General features: G+C 50.7%; 5 protein-coding genes and 7 non-coding genes across 12 annotated transcripts; 6 read left to right on the top strand and 6 right to left on the bottom strand.

Moving 5' to 3' along the window:
• The first annotated feature begins 47 nt into the window (after nt 1-47).
• On the top strand, nt 48-151 carry PHYSODRAFT_t1376. Its single transcript has one exon. It is a non-coding gene; the product is annotated as a tRNA-Tyr (tRNA).
• A 676-nt stretch (nt 152-827) lies between these two features.
• PHYSODRAFT_t1377 lies at nt 828-931 on the top strand. Its single transcript has one exon. It is a non-coding gene; the product is annotated as a tRNA-Tyr (tRNA).
• A 676-nt stretch (nt 932-1,607) lies between these two features.
• On the top strand, nt 1,608-1,711 carry PHYSODRAFT_t1378. Its single transcript has one exon. It is a non-coding gene; the product is annotated as a tRNA-Tyr (tRNA).
• Nucleotides 1,712-2,386: 675 nt separating this feature from the next.
• PHYSODRAFT_t1379 lies at nt 2,387-2,490 on the top strand. The gene has a single exon. It is a non-coding gene; the product is annotated as a tRNA-Tyr (tRNA).
• A 676-nt stretch (nt 2,491-3,166) lies between these two features.
• On the top strand, nt 3,167-3,270 carry PHYSODRAFT_t1380. Its single transcript has one exon. It is a non-coding gene; the product is annotated as a tRNA-Tyr (tRNA).
• Nucleotides 3,271-3,747: 477 nt separating this feature from the next.
• PHYSODRAFT_t1259 lies at nt 3,748-3,858 on the bottom strand. The gene has a single exon. It is a non-coding gene; the product is annotated as a tRNA-Tyr (tRNA).
• Nucleotides 3,859-4,534: 676 nt separating this feature from the next.
• PHYSODRAFT_t1258 lies at nt 4,535-4,645 on the bottom strand. The gene has a single exon. It is a non-coding gene; the product is annotated as a tRNA-Tyr (tRNA).
• Nucleotides 4,646-8,163: 3,518 nt separating this feature from the next.
• Nucleotides 8,164-9,095, bottom strand: PHYSODRAFT_303789 (hypothetical protein; the record flags this gene model as incomplete). Its single annotated transcript, XM_009533996.1, has 3 exons — nt 8,164-8,796; nt 8,844-9,029; nt 9,084-9,095. The coding sequence occupies 3 exons, from the start codon at nt 9,093-9,095 to the stop codon at nt 8,164-8,166; spliced, it is 831 nt and encodes a 276-aa protein (XP_009532291.1).
• Nucleotides 9,096-14,233: 5,138 nt separating this feature from the next.
• Nucleotides 14,234-14,509, bottom strand: PHYSODRAFT_515982 (hypothetical protein; the record flags this gene model as incomplete). Its single annotated transcript, XM_009533995.1, has 1 exon — nt 14,234-14,509. A coding segment is annotated over one exon (276 nt), but the record flags the coding sequence as incomplete, so codon positions are not given.
• A 42-nt stretch (nt 14,510-14,551) lies between these two features.
• Nucleotides 14,552-14,917, bottom strand: PHYSODRAFT_517714 (hypothetical protein; the record flags this gene model as incomplete). The annotated part of the gene is made up of 1 exon (XM_009533994.1): nt 14,552-14,917. A coding segment is annotated over one exon (366 nt), but the record flags the coding sequence as incomplete, so codon positions are not given.
• A 1,315-nt stretch (nt 14,918-16,232) lies between these two features.
• Nucleotides 16,233-16,945, top strand: PHYSODRAFT_517164 (hypothetical protein; the record flags this gene model as incomplete). The annotated part of the gene is made up of 4 exons (XM_009533993.1): nt 16,233-16,391; nt 16,446-16,581; nt 16,648-16,754; nt 16,832-16,945. The coding sequence occupies 4 exons, from the start codon at nt 16,233-16,235 to the stop codon at nt 16,943-16,945; spliced, it is 516 nt and encodes a 171-aa protein (XP_009532288.1).
• A 440-nt stretch (nt 16,946-17,385) lies between these two features.
• Nucleotides 17,386-17,736, bottom strand: PHYSODRAFT_518220 (hypothetical protein; the record flags this gene model as incomplete). The annotated part of the gene is made up of 1 exon (XM_009533992.1): nt 17,386-17,736. A coding segment is annotated over one exon (351 nt), but the record flags the coding sequence as incomplete, so codon positions are not given.
• Between the last annotated feature and the right edge of the window lie 1,881 nt (nt 17,737-19,617).

Raw genomic sequence — 19,617 nt, 5'->3', positions numbered from 1 at the left:
TTGTGTGCAGCGTTTTGTTTGATTTTGGGTGGGTTGTCAAATTAGGACCGAGTGTAGCTCAGTTGGTAGAGCGATTGACTGTAGTGTTCTATACTGTGTCTTAGTATACTCGGAAATCAATTGGTCGCTGGTTCGATTCCGGCCACTCGGATTTTATCCATGTCTCCCGCGCACTCCTTTTTTCATTCTGCGCCCTCCGTACGCCCCGATCCGCCTGCCCACGTCTCTCTCGGCGGCCTGGCGCCTCGCCACCGCGTCCACGCCATGATCGGCTGTGTTTTGGGCCTACGGCGGCTGACCAGACGTCTGCACCCTGCCGACCTGCTCGACGTCGGCAGTGCGCCTCCGATGGACAAGCGGGGCGGAGAATGCGTATCGCTTCATACGACACCCGTATCGCGACGACTGACGACGTTGGTTGCCACAGGCGAATGCCGTTGCACGTCGCGTAAGCGAATAGGACGTGGAAGTTCGACCCGAGTCACCCAGTCAGGGACTCGGCCGGCGCGTCGACGCTGATTTTGCGATTCCGCTTTGTGGTCGCTGTGCTGTCGGCAGCAACCTGTGAGGCTACCAGAGCATGTGGGATGGGTCTGGGCGCATCGTGGAAGCATGGGATGCAGCTGAAGAGGATGCGGAAAGTCGGTGCGGAAACGGTGTCCGCGCGAGATGTGTGGTCGGTTTGTAGGGCGTTGTATGGGCCGAGTAGGATGCGGATAGGCGTGTCGTGAGTGGCGTGTGCGTGTGCTGTGCGTAGAGTGCGTGGTTGTGTGTGGCGGGTTGTGTGCAGCGTTTTGTTTGATTTTGGGTGGGTTGTCAAATTAGGACCGAGTGTAGCTCAGTTGGTAGAGCGATTGACTGTAGTGTTCTATACTGTGTCTCAGTATACTCGGAAATCAATTGGTCGCTGGTTCGATTCCGGCCACTCGGATTTTATCCATGTCTCCCGCGCACTCCTTTTTTCATTCTGCGCCCTCCGTACGCCCCGATCCGCCTGCCCACGTCTCTCTCGGCGGCCTGGCGCCTCGCCACCGCGTCCACGCCATGATCGGCTGTGTTTTGGGCCTACGGCGGCTGACCAGACGTCTGCACCCTGCCGACCTGCTCGACGTCGGCAGTGCGCCTCCGATGGACAAGCGGGGCGGAGAATGCGTATCGCTTCATACGACACCCGTATCGCGACGACTGACGACGTTGGTTGCCACAGGCGAATGCCGGTGCACGTCGCGTAAGCGAATAGGACGTGGAAGTTCGACCCGAGTCACCCAGTCAGGGACTCGGCCGGCGCGTCGACGCTGATTTTGCGATTCCGCTTTGTGGTCGCTGTGCTGTCGGCAGCAACCTGTGAGGCTACCAGAGCATGTGGGATGGGTCTGGGCGCATCGTGGAAGCATGGGATGCAGCTGAAGAGGATGCGGAAAGTCGGTGCGGAAACGGTGTCCGCGCGAGATGTGTGGTCGGTTTGTAGGGCGTTGTATGGGCCGAGTAGGATGCGGATAGGCGTGTCGTGAGTGGCGTGTGCGTGTGCTGTGCGTAGAGTGCGTGGTTGTGTGTGGCGGGTTGTGTGCAGCGTTTTGTTTGATTTTGGGTGGGTTGTCAAATTAGGACCGAGTGTAGCTCAGTTGGTAGAGCGATTGACTGTAGTGTTCTATACTGTGTCTCAGTATACTCGGAAATCAATTGGTCGCTGGTTCGATTCCGGCCACTGGGATTTATCCATGTCTCCCGCGCATTCCTTTTTTCATTCTGCGCCCTCCGTACGCCCCGATCCGCCTGCCCACGTCTCTCTCGGCGGCCTGGCGCCTCGCCACCGCGTCCACGCCATGATCGGCTGTGTTTTGGGCCTACGGCGGCTGACCAGACGTCTGCACCCTGCCGACCTGCTCGACGTCGGCAGTGCGCCTCCGATGGACAAGCGGGGCGGAGAATGCGTATCGCTTCATACGACACCCGTATCGCGACGACTGACGACGTTGGTTGCCACAGGCGAATGCCGGTGCACGTCGCGTAAGCGAATAGGACGTGGAAGTTCGACCCGAGTCACCCAGTCAGGGACTCGGCCGGCGCGTCGACGCTGATTTTGCGATTCCGCTTTGTGGTCGCTGTGCTGTCGGCAGCAACCTGTGAGGCTACCAGAGCATGTGGGATGGGTCTGGGCGCATCGTGGAAGCATGGGATGCAGCTGAAGAGGATGCGGAAAGTCGGTGCGGAAACGGTGTCCGCGCGAGATGTGTGGTCGGTTTGTAGGGCGTTGTATGGGCCGAGTAGGATGCGGATAGGCGTGTCGTGAGTGGCGTGTGCGTGTGCTGTGCGTAGAGTGCGTGGTTGTGTGTGGCGGGTTGTGTGCAGCGTTTTGTTTGATTTTGGGTGGGTTGTCAAATTAGGACCGAGTGTAGCTCAGTTGGTAGAGCGATTGACTGTAGTGTTCTATACTGTGTCTTAGAATACTCGGAAATCAATTGGTCGCTGGTTCGATTCCGGCCACTCGGATTTTATCCATGTCTCCCGCGCACTCCTTTTTTCATTCTGCGCCCTCCGTACGCCCCGATCCACCTGCCCACGTCTCTCTCGGCGGCCTGGCGCCTCGCCACCGCGTCCACGCCATGATCGGCTGTGTTTTGGGCCTACGGCGGCTGACCAGACGTCTGCACCCTGCCGACCTGCTCGACGTCGGCAGTGCGCCTCCGATGGACAAGCGGGGCGGAGAATGCGTATCGCTTCATACGACACCCGTATCGCGACGACTGACGACGTAGGTTGCCACAGGCGAATGCCGTTGCACGTCGCGTAAGCGAATAGGACGTGGAAGTTCGACCCGAGTCACCCAGTCAGGGACTCGGCCGGCGCGTCGACGCTGATTTTGCGATTCCGCTTTGTGGTCGCTGTGCTGTCGGCAGCAACCTGTGAGGCTACCAGAGCATGTGGGATGGGTCTGGGCGCATCGTGGAAGCATGGGATGCAGCTGAAGAGGATGCGGAAAGTCGGTGCGGAAACGGTGTCCGCGCGAGATGTGTGGTCGGTTTGTAGGGCGTTGTATGGGCCGAGTAGGATGCGGATAGGCGTGTCGTGAGTGGCGTGTGCGTGTGCTGTGCGTAGAGTGCGTGGTTGTGTGTGGCGGGTTGTGTGCAGCGTTTTGTTTGATTTTGGGTGGGTTGTCAAATTAGGACCGAGTGTAGCTCAGTTGGTAGAGCGATTGACTGTAGTGTTCTATACTGTGTCTCAGTATACTCGGAAATCAATTGGTCGCTGGTTCGATTCCGGCCACTCGGATTTTATCCATGTCTCCCGCGCACTCCTTTTTTCATTCTGCGCCCTCCGTACGCCCCGATTCACCTGCCCACGTCTGTCTCGGCGGCCTGGCGCCTCGCCACCGCGTCCACGCCATGATCGGCTGTGTTTTGGGCCTACGGCGGCTGACCAGACGTCTGTACCCTGCCGACCTGCTCGACGTCGGCAGTGCGCCTCCGATGGACAAGCGGGGCGGAGAATGCGTATCGCTTCATACGACACCCGTATCGCGACGACTGACGACGTAGGTTGCCACAGGTGAATGCCGGTGCACGTCGCGTAAGCGAATAGGACGTGGAAGTTCGACCCGAGTCACCCAGTCAGGGACTCGGCCGGCGCGTCGACGCTGATTTTGCGATTCCGCTTTGTGGTCGCTGTGCTGTCGGCAGCAATCTGTGAGGCTACCAGAGCATGTGGGATGGGTCTGGGCGCATCGTGGAACGGGAGACGTGAATAAAATCCGAGTGGCCGGAATCGAACCAGCGACCAATTGATTTCCAAGTATACTAAGACACAGTATAGAACACTACAGTCAATAGCTCTACCAACTGACATGTGAGCTACACTCGGTCCTATTTTGACAACCCACCCAAAATCAAACAAAACGCTGCACACAACCCGCCACACACAACCACGCACTCTACGCACAGCACACGCACACGCCACTCACGACACGCCTATCCGCATCCTACTCGGCCCATACAACGCCCTACAAACCGACCACACATCTCGCGCGGACACCGTTTCCGCACCGACTTTCCGCATCCTCTTCAGCTGCATTCCATGCTTCCACGATGCGCCCAGACCCATCCCACATGCTCTGGTAGCCTCACAGGTTGCTGCCGACAGCACAGCGACCACAAAGCGGAATCGCAAAATCAGCGTCGACGCGCCGGCCGAGTCCCTGACTGGGTGACTCGGGTCGAACTTCCACGTCCTATTCGCTTACGCGACGTGCAACGGCATTCGCCTGTGGCAACCAACGTCGTCAGTCGTCGCGATACGGGTGTCGTATGAAGCGATACGCATTCTCCGCCCCGCTTGTCCATCGGAGGCGCACTGCCGACGTCGAGCAGGTCGGCAGGGTGCAGACGTCTGGTCAGCCGCCGTAGGCCCAAAACACAGCCGATCATGGCGTGGACGCGGTGGCGAGGCGCCAGGCCGCCGAGACAGACGTGGGCAGGTGAATCGGGGCGTACGGAGGGCGCAGAATGAAAAAAGGAGTGCGCGGGAGACATGGATAAAATCCGAGTGGCCGGAATCGAACCAGCGACCAATTGATTTCCAAGTATACTGAGACACAGTATAGAACACTACAGTCAATCGCTCTACCAACTGACATGTGAGCTACACTCGGTCCTAATTTGACAACCCACCCAAAATCAAACAAAACGCTGCACACAGCCCGCCACACACAACCACGCGCTCTACGCACAGCACACGCACACACTACTCACGACACGCCTACCCGCATATAGGAAGACCTACAAACCACGTTCGTTCGAGCATAAGGAGTCGGTACGGTACACCATTCGCGTAGCTTAACAAGGTGAGATGAGCTCAGCTTGCGGGGCTCCGCTTGGCTTGTGTACCATATGCAAAAAATGCGTTTGAATACGATGGCAGTCGTTGGGTTGCGATACTGTGTTGTTATTTGATGCAACTATTCACTGCTCAAAACCCGATGCAATAAACAGGAATCGACAAACCTCATTGTGAATGCCTTCCTAACAAGGTTTTGGACGGGCCGAGCTACAGCTGACAACACGGGGCTGTCGTGCTCAGCTTGAAACTGTTCTCCAGTTTACCAGAATACCACAGATCATGTCAGGTCGTATTTTTATCTATCGGGTGGGTGGAAGTACGACTTGAGTACGGACTCAGCTGGCGAGCAAGAAGGCCGGAAGATCTTTTCGCTATAACACTTCGTTTCCAGATACATTTTGCTAATATTCATAGTCCACTGCGGCTGGCGTTGTGCAGCGTATTTTTGAAGTATTAACGGAGAGTTTGTATTGCCCTGCCTATTGAGGAGCATCACGAGCAGTGCATGGCAAATTTAGTGCAATCAACGATCATTGAAATGGCCCAGCTCTAACTTCGCTTTTGGGTAACATGGATTTGGGAGCAGAAGCAAAGAACTGGTTGCCGAAGTTAGGGGCTAATGTCAGCCGTGAAAACCCAAATAGCAACTTTTCTTTTTACTAAAGACATATAATACCGTAGTAAACGGATCCAATGCGACACAGTGTCAATTAACCTTTATTACCCATTGAGCCCACGCGTGGGCTCACTTCAAAAAGCCGATACTATTGTTGTCTGGCCTATTTCGAGATACTCCTCCGCATACAAATAAACGAGATAGAGATCTGTTCAGCGCCTTTTGCCCGGCTTCAAACGAAGTTGTCTTCACAAAACATATCCGGACAAAGATTATGGTCGAGAAAATAGCGACCTGATCGCAACTTTTTTCTAAGTATGATTTAGAATCGGTGCTGGTATACTCGAGGTGTACCTCTACGTATAAGGGAAATAATGCAAGCCGCACAGCGTTAAGCAAGTACTGCAGTAGTAGCAACAGCGGCCAAGACTGGGCCAAAAATAGGCCTATTTTAGCTGTTCGACATTTTATTTCTTAGCCGTTCTAATGGTGGTAGGAGGTGAAACTTAGTAAGAGCCGACCACATAAACACTTTAAATACGTTCTAGACTCTATTGTAAGCACTAACGCCTCGATAGAGTGTTACTGGACCACTGATTTACTCCCAAAGCGGGAATCCCTACAATTGCGTCAAGGGTACAACAAGTTGACGCCTTTGCCTGTTGAATGCTAACCAGTTATGTCCCAACAGTGCATGTATCACGTGAATTAATTTGCTTGCTGCGCTTTTTTCAATGCGTCTGTAGAGCTTGGACCATTGCCCTTATCATTTTAGAGGTAAGTAGGCTGCATGGAGACTACCAATCGACTTTCCGCACTAACTATGATCTGATAAATAAATACTGTTGCTTCTGGGGGGTTAGTGGCAAGTCAATCGTACTTCATTGTGCCATTTAGAGCTCATTAGAATCAATTATATTGCTTTGGAAAGCAAAAACGGCTTATCTACAACCATTGTTTTTGAGCCCACGCGTGTGCTGTCTCGATACGCAATTTCTATTGGCTGAAAGGCCCTTAGACGACTCTGTAATCTAATAACGATGTATAAAATGGTCTTGCTAGTGGAAAACTGGTGTCGCACTGGATCAGTTTTTTACGGTATCTTGAGGTTAACTTTAGTTAGGATAAGATAAGTTGGTCGTTAACGCGTGATTGTCCGTGAGGGTGGAAGATAATATATAGGGGTATTGTGTGTGTGGTATAAATGTCGTTCCGCAGAGTTAATTTCATTCGCATCACTCTTTCGCCTTTTACTAAAGAGCGCCGTGGGATTGACTCACAAAAGCGGCTGCAAAAAATTTCTTGATCCCTCCACTGGAGGGGACTTCTACTTCATTTTTCACCGGACATTAAACGTACCTCCTAAACAATACTGTAGGTACCCTCACTTCCGACACCTAATACTCCTTATTACTTCTGAGATTTAATGTGTTTATATTTATAAGATTGCAGAAGACCTAGCTAATATATTATGATCGTTACGAGGTTTTCGCGCCAAAACCATTCATTTCACATTTTGGCAGGCAGCAGTGAGGAGCATCGGGGGCAAGTGTGAAGAAGCGTGATGCAGACACGGCGATGACGCAAGAAGAATTCTGCGCTGCTGCTGCTGCTACTGCTGGGTGTGGCACCCCGCCAGCTCCTGGTAGACCTCTTGCGGGACGAAGGCGAAGAGCAGCGCCGCCGCGGATAGGAAAAAGCTGCTCGACGCAACGTACGTCCCTGTGGACGCGTCCAGCACGTGCGCCGACAGTGCCTCGTACAGCGAAACGGAGCGATCAAGCGCGAAGTGCCTGCGCTATATCTTAGTCCATGCTACTGGGGCTGGAGCTGAGTCGTGTTCGGCGCGCTGAGCCTGCAGCCGCCCACGGACGGAGCTTTTGGAGAAGGCCTACAAAGACCAGCTAACGCCAACGCAATGGAGCGAGGTAATCTGCGGTACGACGTGCGCTAAACGCCCAGTACGACTCTGTAGGTGCTCGGAGACGGTTACAAGGACGGACATCAGGTCATGATTTTGCTGCAGTGTAGCGAGCTGGCCGTAGCTAGTCGAGCAGGAAGGTTGTGTATAAGAGGTCTTTAAACGAATCCACAAACCCCTAATTGTCGGTTTAGATGTCCAAAGCCACAATTAGCAAACCTGAAGGCAGAACCGAACGACGGCAAAAGAAATACTTCATTTTCCGTCGCTCGGTTCTGCAACGTAGACTAGCCGACTAGCTAAAGCTACTTCTACGACTACGATTACTGACGATGCCATCGCCGATGCAGGCAGTGCTATGGTGAAGTACATCCGCCGACTGACGAAAGGTGTATCGCGACATCAAAACTCGGCGTACCTCCTTCGACGCTGACGCCGTGCGCTTCAGTATGGGGCCGATTTAAAAGCGGCCATTATTCGTCGTCACTTGGCGCATGTGCTGGGTGACGAAGTAGAGAGACCACTCAAGGCGCCTTTCAACTTCAACGCGTTCTCAAAATCTAAACGCAAGCAGTGTTTTCGCTTTTCAAAAGACGAGCTCGTCGTTTTGGTTTCACTATTTAAGATGGGTGTTATTACTACAAAGGAGAGGACGGCCGCAACTGGAGTTGAATTTCTGTATCCTATTCTACAAGCTCGCACTCCCAACAAGGTGGGAGGATAGACAAGCGGGTTTTGGAGGGAGATCGGTGAGCGGTTTGTCCTGTGCAAAACATTTTTACGCATTTGATCATCAGCTCCCGATTATGTTTTTCTGCTGCTTTGCAAGCCAATACTCGACTTCTCTACAACTCCAGTAGTTCTGCATGTTATTGCTCCTGTCAGTCCAACTTCGCTTCAAAGTGTTGCTTCCGCAAAGCAAATTCGTCACGATTACGCTTATCCAAGCGTTCTGATTTGGTTCGAACACAACAAACCACTCTTTGCTAGATTTCGCCGGGGTCGATTTGGCTGACGCTGAGTTGCACGTATCGGCCGAACGGGAGCCCGATACGGCGTCTTCGGGCTCGGAGAACGAATCCAGTTCGTCAAAGTAACCTACTGCTCTGCGAGTGTTACTCTCTGCGATAATCTCAGACGTACATAACTCAACACTAGCTGCTTTCTCCTGCTCTTTCTCGAATTTCGCTTTCTGAGCCACTGCGTGAACTTTTTCGAGACGTACGTACTCTCGAACTAGCCCAGGCAATGTGACGTAGTGACCCTGTTCATTAACCGCTTCCAGAGATTCCTCGATGCCGCTTCCAAAAGCTGAACGTATCTCGCTCGCTCTCCAATTTTTCTTTAGCAACCGAAGCCAGTTTTGAACTTGCTTGACGTTCAACTGAAATGACAGCACTTTGTACTTGACGAGGTCCACGAAGACCTTCACCAAGACTTAGGCGGCAGTTGGGCTACTTGTCCGCCAAGCACCCGCCGGAGAAGAGGGAAGCTGAGGCTCCTCCGCCGTCGGTTCGCAAAGGTCGATTCAGGCGCAGCGACATCAGAAGCCTGCTTGACGGAGATCTTGCGGCGCTTGGAGTCGGGTGCAATCGAAGACTCGAGAGTATCGCTTGTTGCGTGGCAGCGGTTGATCGGGAGAGACGGGTACATCGTTGGCTACGTAGTGAATAAACGGTCTTTTAGACTCTATGAACAAATGCATCAACTCACAGTAGTGTACATACTCGTTTGTAGCAGGTGAAGACTTTGGCGCGAGGAGTCCAAATTCGAAATAAGGCGTGCGGCCTCCAAGATCACGCGTGCAACGTCAATTCAAGCGAAATCTTAAAGTGAGGGAGCTATTTGAACCCATACATTCTTTAAGATATTGTTATCGAGCTGTGGAATAAGGGGCATTAAAAGGGCGACCAAGCCCATTTTTAAATTGTTTTATTCTCCAAACAATTCCGTTTTATCGCTCCATTTAATGACCGATGTAATACCCTTAATAGCCAAACCGTTTTATATAGGTTTTGGATGGCACCCAGTGGCAGAACTTCCGGGAGGTAACTAAAACACTAGAGCTTACAACCACTACCAAGGTATTATCGAGGATGCTAAACGCGTCTTCCTCATAGGTACAATTTGGTGAACAGCAAACTACCACCTTGAATGTACATCGAATTGCACAAACAGAAATGTATTATGTAACATTTTACGCAACGACTAGTACTATATCGTTTTCCGCCGAGGCTTGTACAAACTCCTAAAGGTGTTGTGCTACGCATTAACAATCCTCATTTACGATTTAACCGCCTGAGTAACGCAGTACCATCACCCCTCGCCAACGCAATCCCAAACGCACCTCCTGTGGGCCGACCCTGGCTGAGTTCCGATCCTCCTCTTCCAATAAGGCGAAGATTGGTCGCACGTTGCTCCCAACCGACCCAACGGCTCGGACAACGAGCTCCCCCCCCCCGCTACGACCTGTGTCTTCGTGCCGAAGGCTCCAATGAAGTCCTTCGGTACACGAACTTCACCCCTCAAGGGTTCCCAAAGCTGTGGGGTAGAGGTCTACTTGACACGAGCATTGGTAAAACGCCCGCAAGCTCCGGGAAGGACGTGTTCTTCATGAGCATCTCCGCCTTGAAGCACAGCAGTCAATGGGACATCGTCGCTCACATCTTTTGCATACTGACAACTACGTTCCAGAATACGGTGCGTAAGTTCCTGACGGTTGTAAGCCCGTACCTGTACGTCATCTTCGTAAACGAACTTCCAAGCCCACGTTGAGCGGCAAACACCACTTGTACGGGTACAAGGTAGAGGTGTCCGTCTTGCCCGCTGAGTTGGCGATGAACTGCTCGCCCCGTATTAGGGGCAGCGCCTCCGACCTCACCATGTTCCGTGAAAATGATGCCTTGAACGTGAAGGCGCTCAAGAAACGTTCTGGGGAGCACGGCTGGCAGACGATAGCCCTCTCCAAGACGTCTACTCTAACGAGTGGGCGGTACCCCTATTAAGGGCTGGGTGCCCACTTCCGTGCCGTTCATCCGATGCGTCAGCGTCGCTTGCGAACGGTGTTGCGCGAGGACGTGCATCAAAACGACAACAGGTCGCACACAAGGTCCGCGTTGATCACTACTTTGGGCGGTTGAAAATGTTGTAGAGGGTGTGCGCCGACAAATGGCGCTGGAACGAGACATCCTACGACTTGTTCTTCCACACGTGCGTCGCTCTCACCTCTCCTACACTCCCTTCGTGCCGTTCGTGCCGGAGAGGTCGACAACTACCACCGGTACGAAGCAGGAGTCCGTGGGACCAGCATATCCACCAAGAAGCGTCTAGCAGCGAAGCGCAGGGAGTACAAGAAGTTCGTCTCGGCGCGAGCCGCCACGACCACGGCGATGTGTTGAGGGATTCTAAATGAAATATTAATTGCTCTGATCCTAGTGCGAACTCTAGACAGCTGTGCACTTGAGTAGTTTTTTTTGCGTGTTGACGCTACATTAGGAATGAAAGAGGAAATAACTAATGTAAACTGCAAGGTTGCGTTGCATCGGATTTCTATGGAAATACTTAGTGCTTTAGTATGTTTGTACCCTTCGATCGCAAATACAGAGTATTCGAGATCACAATTCGATACTGATTTTGAGCCCTACTGATTACACGCCAAATGGTATAATAACACCTTTCGTAATTATATTATCATTTCATAAAAACATACCTCATATATCCACGGCAACATGCCCGCCTCGTCGCACTACAACATTTTCTTCTTTATAGCGTAAGATACGCTTCGTTTCAAAACCCGGGATGATAGTACCAATTTGCTTCTGCAGTTCAAACAAAAAGCTAAAACAATATAAAAAACTGTTTACAATCGGAGCGCTGTTTAGTGTCTCTCACGGTAATGCATCTTGCTGACAGACATGATTGCGGTTAAGTCGAAAAGAAGTCTGTCGAGGCATGCCTGCGTGGGACGCTGCTCAAAGCTAATAGGCATGATGAAGAGGCACTCAGTTATGAAGGCTGTGCAACAAAACTCAAATTAATCACTTTCAATCAAATACGTCTGTTTCAAATTACATTGGTCCTTGCTCTTCCCATCTCAACCACTCACGAAAGAAGCCCAGCCTCTCATTTACCATTGCCGGAGGGTTCTGCTAGCAAAATTCACGTCTGGCAAGCACTGGACATCAACGGCGACTGCGACTATACATAAGGAGGTAAAATCTCGCGATACATACCCATGTTTATATCTGTATAAATAAGGGATTGCAAAACTGCCTGAGGCAAGAGCTCGTAAAAACATTGACAGCACCTAGCTCGCTATAATAGGAACATAGTTGTGAGATGTACCTACTTCTGCTCGGCTGGGAGGAGATCCTGCTCTCTGTGATCCCACGACTCTCGTGACTGCGACGTAGTCTATCTACTACAGCTCGACGTGATCCAGCTAGCGCTTCGGCAGTCTTGACGAGCTCAATCTGCTGCTGCTATGCCTCTACTCTGACCGTGTTGCTAACGATGTGGATAGACGACAGCTGGTCGCTTCCTGACTCTCAGTACGTTAAAGTAGTGTTGCTCTTAGCCTTCATAATGTGGCGGCCAGACATCTTCTCGGCTTGAGCAGTCACTGGCATTGTATGTGATACTGCTGGTCGTGTCGGCGTAACCTCTCATCCTCTCGACTTCCGGTTGTGGTGGTCTCGCGCGTCACCTGGCAGAGGATACTGCTTTTGTGGAGGAAAATCCGTCGCTGCTGCTCAATATCTGGTGGTGGCTGCTAGTTACCTTAACTGGGCGCCTCCACTCGGCAGACGGTAGCCTGTGGTGGCGTTCCGGCGCTCTTCCGAACCAGAAGGCATAGCACGAAGGCGGAATCATCGCATCCACGCATGCCTGTGCGCTCAGTCCCGACCCCAGGTGCTACCTACTCGCCGGAGACAGCATATTCGCAGGCGAGCACTGTGCACCCCCTCCCCCGATCCCGAGGTCCACCCGGCAGTCGCCCACCTAGATTCACCGAAGATCCTGAAGAGCCCGTAGAGCCCGAAGAGTCATTAAACTGAACTGCGTCCGGTGACCTTCGCCACTTGAAGTAAGATATCTTAGTCGCATCATGCGGATCGGAAAAAGGGAAAAATTTCCAGCTGGACAAATGTTTTCACAACATCTTTATCGGTAAAGCTCTCGTTTGGCGGAAGAGACCCTTCACGAGCAACCAATATTGGCATTTGCTTCCCTCGCGCTTCTTGCAGTAGGAACGATGTCCGGCCCAGACACACGCTCCCTGCTGGCGCTTTCTGCCGCCTCGCAGACGCGACAGCATTCTCTCAAGGCCCTCCGAGATTTGAGACAGAGGTTGTATGGCGAACGTCCGAATGCGGGACTACATCACCTTAATAGTGCCTAAAGGATGCCGATTCCTCGTCCTGGATGAACACGTTTTTCGAACGGACATACAAGAATATGATAACGGTGTCTAGCTTGTCTCGGTAAGGCTAATATGCCGAAATCGAGCGTGTGATTGGCGTGTAACTATGAGGTACAGCCATCATCGATGCTCACAGTGTACATGGAAAGCCAAAAGCAGCCCCAACACTTGAAGGTGGTGTTGAAGCTTTCTAGGGCGGCCCCCATTCGAGTTGAAGATTGAGATTGCGTAGTGAGGCGCAAACCGAGATAAACGAAAATTGAAGGAGGCCCTACATGACAAGCAACGTTCGGATTTCCCCGTTTAACGGCAGCTAAAGAGCCTCGCATGGGGATTCGTGGACGGGGGATTTTACAATGTATTTGTATCGATGTGATAGTTTATTTAGTGGTGATTGGGAGCAAGAGCCTTTTCTGTTTCTTACTTCTGCTCCCAGAACCGGACATCTAGAATGCACATTATAATGGTTGGCAGCATGGTGTGTTCGTCACGGGTACGCTACGTTTTCGGCGGACGGGATATTGTCTGGGCAAACATAATTGCCCACGATCCTGGGACGATGATGATACGAGTCTGGAATTCCGGGGTAAGCTATCCTCGACAGAACTACACCCAGACGATCGTTATGGTGTCGTGGCTGACAGTGTTTTCCACTGCAGCGGAAATGTGGTCGGCAAAATCATGACCGCAATGAAGGTCGGAGATGTGAATTGGTTACTACCTTCTGTTCAGGTGGCGGTGAAGTCGTTTTTTTTTTTAGTGGCAATTACTATGATTAGACAGAGTGCGGAGTGGGGTATGGAATCTATCGAAAAAGTCTATCGCAGTTTGCTGATGCCTTTACCGTATGACTGCGGCAAACGCCAGCAGCACTTGGACAACATTTCTTCGGCTTGCTAACTACAGAGTGAAAACAGTCGATATTAGTGAGATACGAACCATCGTCTTTCACGGCGAGGACGCCAGGAGATATACTAGATTGAGTTGAACTTGTTTACGCAGATAACACAAATTGAATACACTACTTCTTCCACACACGCATCTCATCATGAACTAGGCGTTCTTGTGAATCGTATAAATCAGTACCGAATTCCTTTTGTCTGAGCATACAGCCTGATTCGACCTGAGTTTTGATGTCCCGGCTATATGAGTCGCCACAAACACATTTTTAGCGAGATAAAAACTAGCAAAAGCCGCAAATTATGGTAAAAGTAAAGAGAATGTGTGCATTAGCTTAACGGTGCTACCGGACGGAAAACGTCGTCAAAATCATCGTCTAAACTAAACACACCTAGAGTTTGATCTACTTTGCACGTATGGAGCACTGCATCCACGATGTCATCAGCGTTCTCGATCTCTCATCTACCTCGACCGCTGTTGGGCCTTCTAATAGACCGCACTTCTTGAACCCAGAAACAATCGTAGTACTCGCAATACTACCCTACCCGTCATGGATCCTCTTACACAGGACGGGGTGCTGGGGTGCTTGAAGTTTAAACAGGACTTCTGAGTTGCGGGCATTAAGCTGCCCCCGTAGACTGCCAATCCACAAGTTTCTTAACTGAGCTTTGGGCGGCCGATTCCAAGTGGCGTTTGCGAGTTGGCAGACGGAGGTCGAATTTGGTGGTATGTCCAGCACCATGACATTGATTTCCTTTGCATACGCGACGGCTTCCTCGGCCCAATGACCTGAAAAGTCGACGAACAGCAGCAAGATTGACCCCAAAGTGATATCAGGGTCCCCAAACTGGAATTGCAGCTAATCAATTGTCAACGGACCGTTCCACCAGCCTGTGTAGTTTTCAACATCCCAGAATCGTTTAAAATCAATGCAAATATATCTGAAGTACGACGAGACTTTACCTTTGTCATTTGCATACATTTTCATACCGTAATCTTGCTGTGCTTGCGAGACGCCGGTCTTCCACATGGCCATACTAAAACCATGACGAACCGCGGTATTTTCCTGACGTCGATGCTCGATCTTCGATGGTTTGACCTTAAATACGACAAAAGGTGGGTATTGGGAGTCCTTGGAATCTTCATGAAGCGGTAACGCGGTCTTAGTCTTTCCAGCGCATTTTACCCAGACAGTCTTTGTCCCGGTCCTTGCGAGCTTTCGCTTCGGAAGATACGCGAAACAAGCAGTACAATCCCCAGAAACAGTAGGTACAAATTAGCATTACTAATTACAAAATCAGATTAGAAAAAATATTTTTGAGACCTCCTCGTCGTGGAACAACAACTTCATGTCCTTGTCGTGGGCAGGGTTGCCGCGCGCGTTGCGCGTCACGGCCAGGAAGGCGCTCTTGCCTGGATTGGTCTGCAATTCCGTCCATTCCAGGAACTTTTCAACGACAGCGTGGCAGCGCTTGATTCCTGCCACACTGTCGCTCGGCTCCATCCGGCTTTTCACACGGGGCTCCCGTATCACGTGATAGCCGAGATGTATAACACGTGGTTGCTGTACAAGTTGGCTCGCAACCGTCGCGGCGATGCCGTCCGAAATCCCATGACTATCCTGCCGGACGACCTGTTCACTGCAGTGATGAAGCTTCTCGGCGGGCTTGCAGCGAATCGAGGTTTTCGACATGAAATCGATCTCGTTCCGGGAATGTGACGAGGCAGTGGCCCTTACCGAAGGAGCAGTGTGACGTCATTGACGCGTTCTTCCGTGCGAAGCACGAGGCAGGCATGCAGCGTGAGAGTAAGTCTCCACACTCTACGCCGACGTTCTGTGTCAGAAAGCCGAATGGAAAGTGGCGTATCGTGCATGCTTTTAATAAGATGAATGCCGCTACGATTCTGGCGCAGACGCCCATTCCTATGAAGGATGTTCTTCAGAACAACATGGCGGGGTGTACGATGTACAGTGCGATCGACTTGGTCGATGGATATATTACCAATTACCCATTACACGACACGCCTTTGAAAATATTTCAGCCGCGCTCTTTTTTTCCGATGATGTACCGTCAGATGACCCACGGAAATCTATTAGACCGCTAATAGATGGATTTAATTCCCGCCGCCGCGATGTAGTATGACCGGGGGAGATTCTTTGTGTTGATGAGTGCATGAGCGCCTGGCAGGGAAAAGAGGTTAAATACTGCCAAGATGACATACCTCACAAGACAAAAATTCCAAGAAAGCCAGAAGTCGTGGGTGCCGAACTAAAAGCTATCGCTGTTGGTGATTCGGGTGTGCTGTTGGGGTTAGATTGATAGAGCCGAGCCCCAACGCCAGAAGCAATACCACGCGTTGTTTGGCGAGGGTACAGCGATTGTACTTCGGCTTTCTGAAGTTTATAAAGGTAGCGGGCACACCGTTGTTGCAGACAGTGCTTTCGCTTTGGTTAAAACCCTTGTGCAACTTGAAAATCTTTGCGGCCTTTACTTTATGGGAATGGTTAAAACAGCGTCTCGCGATATCAAAAAAATTATATGACGGAGTGGTTTGGTACTGAGCCCGCTAGCGGGTCATTTAAGATGCTACAGAGCAAAACCCCCAAAGGCACCGCGATGTATGCTCTCTGCTGGGCTGACCGCAAAGCGAAGTGCCTCATCTCAAACCGCGGAACGTCGCTTCCTAGCAACGATAGCGTTCGCCGACGACACAAGCTCATCCTTGACAACGGCCAGCTGAAAAAAATATAGTACGACCGACGTATCCAGCGCCCCCAAATGGTGGAGCTCTTTTTCTCGAAGTTCTCGGTGATAGATGTTCATGATCATCTTCGACAGGGTAGCCTCGAGATGGAACGCACTTGGCACACAATGCAGTGGCAACATCGTTTGCTCGTTACTGTGTTTGGCATGGTGGTGGTGGATGCTTTCCGCGCCTATCACTACGAATCAGTCAAATCGGGGTTTTTAGAATCGGCTATTGTCGACTTCAATACGTTCATCTCTCAATTGGTCTATCAACTGGTATTCAACGACTTTGTGATGCACGGCTCGACGAGGGTCGCTACTGCTGCTTATTTCCGTGATGACGTAGCACCCCAACTCACACACTCTATGCATTCAGCACACTTCCCCAGTACAAACGTCTTAGCGGGACAAACTTGGGTGCGCAGCGCAAATGCAGTATTTGCGGGCGAAAGGCCTCATTTTACTGCTCCGGTTGCTCTGATCCACTGGGGTTTGCGACCTGAAGCCAGGTCGGGGCTACCACTCACTCCATTTAAACACTACATTGGGCTAACTAGTAGCCTCTAAACGCTCTTCATAATACATTTACTCATGCATTCAACTAATCCGCTTGAGCCCACTCGTGGGATATTTGCCGATCCCAAGCGTGGGCTTTTAATCTGGGTAGTAAAGTTTTATTTTTCTTGTTGCCATAGATTTGAAGCGACGTATGCTTCTGCGCCTCGCTGATGGTTTCTACAGCCTTACTCCGGGCCCATGATGCAGTGGTCTATTCTGCTCCCTAGTGGCCGGAGGTTTGGATAGCTTGGTCGTCAACACCACGAACGATGGTGACTTGGTCCCACCTGAGTCCGCGAAGAGGGTGACGGGCTCTTTGTCCTCCCCAGTGCAGCACACCCATACCATATCAGGTCCTGGTTTTAGTCATTGTACTGGAAATAAGCTACTCAAAAGTACAGCTATTCATAAACGTATTAGTTAAGTAAATTGCTACAAAATGATACGTCGTCGCAGTTTGGCCGGTGTTGGTATTTTTCATATACCGAGGTTTTGGCAACCAAGTCCTTATTAAGGCGGCTGCAATCCTGGCGAGATTTTCTGGTGGCTGCTGCATTTGGTGTGTTCTGGCACGCGTAGAGGAATTGTGGCGCGCCTCGAACGCCTTCATCCATGGCCAGGATGCGCGGGAACTTGGCACACCATATGTTGCGGAAACATCTAACCCCTGCAAATGAAGCTTCATAATGGAAATAGGAACGTTTTCCTTTCGCAAGCCGTTAGTTGAAGCCATCAGCCATCAGATCCATCTCAGGGCGCATGGAGAGGGCGGCCCCGCATCCGCGATGTCAGGTCTTCATCTTCTTGTGTCGACCCTTACTTGTAGCATACAGCCTCGATGTGATCATGTCGTTTCTGTCACTAGTGAGTGAGCTTGCGCCGCTGCTCTTACGCAAATGCATCAAGCCCCAGATAAATCAAGACATCAGCAGCATTGGTATCATCGCATTCCACCCAAGCTGAGAGCACTTTCAGCCTCGCGGGACCGCGACTGTTGCGCAGTTGTGTGGCATAATGTCAGATTGATTAAGCTGGTATGCACGCAATGTGGGATGCTGTCAGTAAAAATGGAGGAATATGATTTGATTTACTAAGCGGAGTTGTTAGGTATTAGTAGGCGTCAGTAATAAACAAAAGGAGTCCGTATTATACAAGTGACAGTTTTGATACTGCGGCAAATACATGAACGCTCCATCGCATATACAAAACAAGTGAAACCGAATGATGACGAAGTAATGACTACATCAATAACCGTTGTTAGTAAAATGCAAGGGGTCAGCTCTCTACAACCGATGATCCTCTGCTACTGCTCTCGTCCAGCTTCTTGCATTGTGGAACTGAAGACGGGGCGCACTACTAACGGCATCAAGCGGGGGCGAATCAATGGGCTCTACGAGGCCGGTCTTCGCTGCGTCACATTACTTGTTAATCTAACCACTCGATGGGTCAACGACTATGTGTACACCTTACCTGAATTCATGTTCCCGTGCACCACTACCACCACGAAACTGAATTCAGTTTCCAGCAGGTGGCGCATCGATTCACGGCCCAAGTGCACGGCACGCAGAAGCATTTGCGTAATAGGATGCTCGCGTGGCCGGTTCGCTCGCCCGGCCTTAATCCCTCTGGTCATTCATCAACGGACACCAAATGCATATTGTTAAGCACTGTGAACAAGGTAACGGCTGGGTTCTATGAGGCCTGGAATGCTACCGTCATGCCGGAGCTTCAGTCATTGATTTTATCGATGCCTCGCCGCCGCTATGAATGCAACATAAAACACGACGATAAGACTCGCTATTCATGTAGTCATCAATCGGTTTGACTTTTTTTGTATAAGCGGTGGGGTGCTCATATATTTGTAGCAGTAGCCAAAATGGTCACATGTAAGGTAGCCTCAAATTATCCCCTTGTAACGTGAGTCAAATCCTAAATGTTCTAATGCGCATGTGCGAGGGAGAGTTACCACCAAACGTCCTGTATAATATCATAACACGTGTAGCGCAGGTTCATCTAAAACTTCGCTGAAAGTTTATCTAGTTGTCGTGTATGATTCTTTTTTTTAGTATAAGCCTACCCCGACAATCATGTGTTGCGACGGAAATAAATCAAATTTCTTTGAAGCTAGTAAGACGATTGGATGAAGCGTCTCAACGACATCTATCGATTGGTGCAAACACCGCTGAAAACTTTGGTGGTTAAGTTGGTCGTATTTCACATGTTAGAACCTGTCACACACACACACCCCTCGATGCTAAGTTGTAGACATTTCGACCGGTTTTCGCAATATTTTAACGGTAAAATTACCGTATCTTTTACGCAAAAGGCCGAAACTACAGAATATCTTCTTTGGAGTGGTATTACGAATAGAAATACCCTCCGGTTAGCACTTATAAAGGCTCTCCCGATGACCAGTGGTATTCAAATTCAAGTAAAAACATCCCCTAATCTCCAGATAGTGCTTAGTGATACGAGATTAGGCTTTTATCACTATCCAGAGACCGTTAACCATGGGAATATCGATTTCGTAAAGTATGTCCGGCAAAGTTTCACCACAATGTGGGTCGCATGCGACTTAGATTCTCTGGATTCGCGTACATATTATTGACATATTTGT

This window comes from Phytophthora sojae (genome assembly GCF_000149755.1).
Source record: "Phytophthora sojae unplaced genomic scaffold PHYSOscaffold_7, whole genome shotgun sequence".
NCBI lineage: Eukaryota > Oomycota > Peronosporomycetes > Peronosporales > Peronosporaceae > Phytophthora > Phytophthora sojae.
Note: the sequence above shows the minus strand (reverse complement) of the source record. Positions and strands in the feature narration are given on the sequence as shown.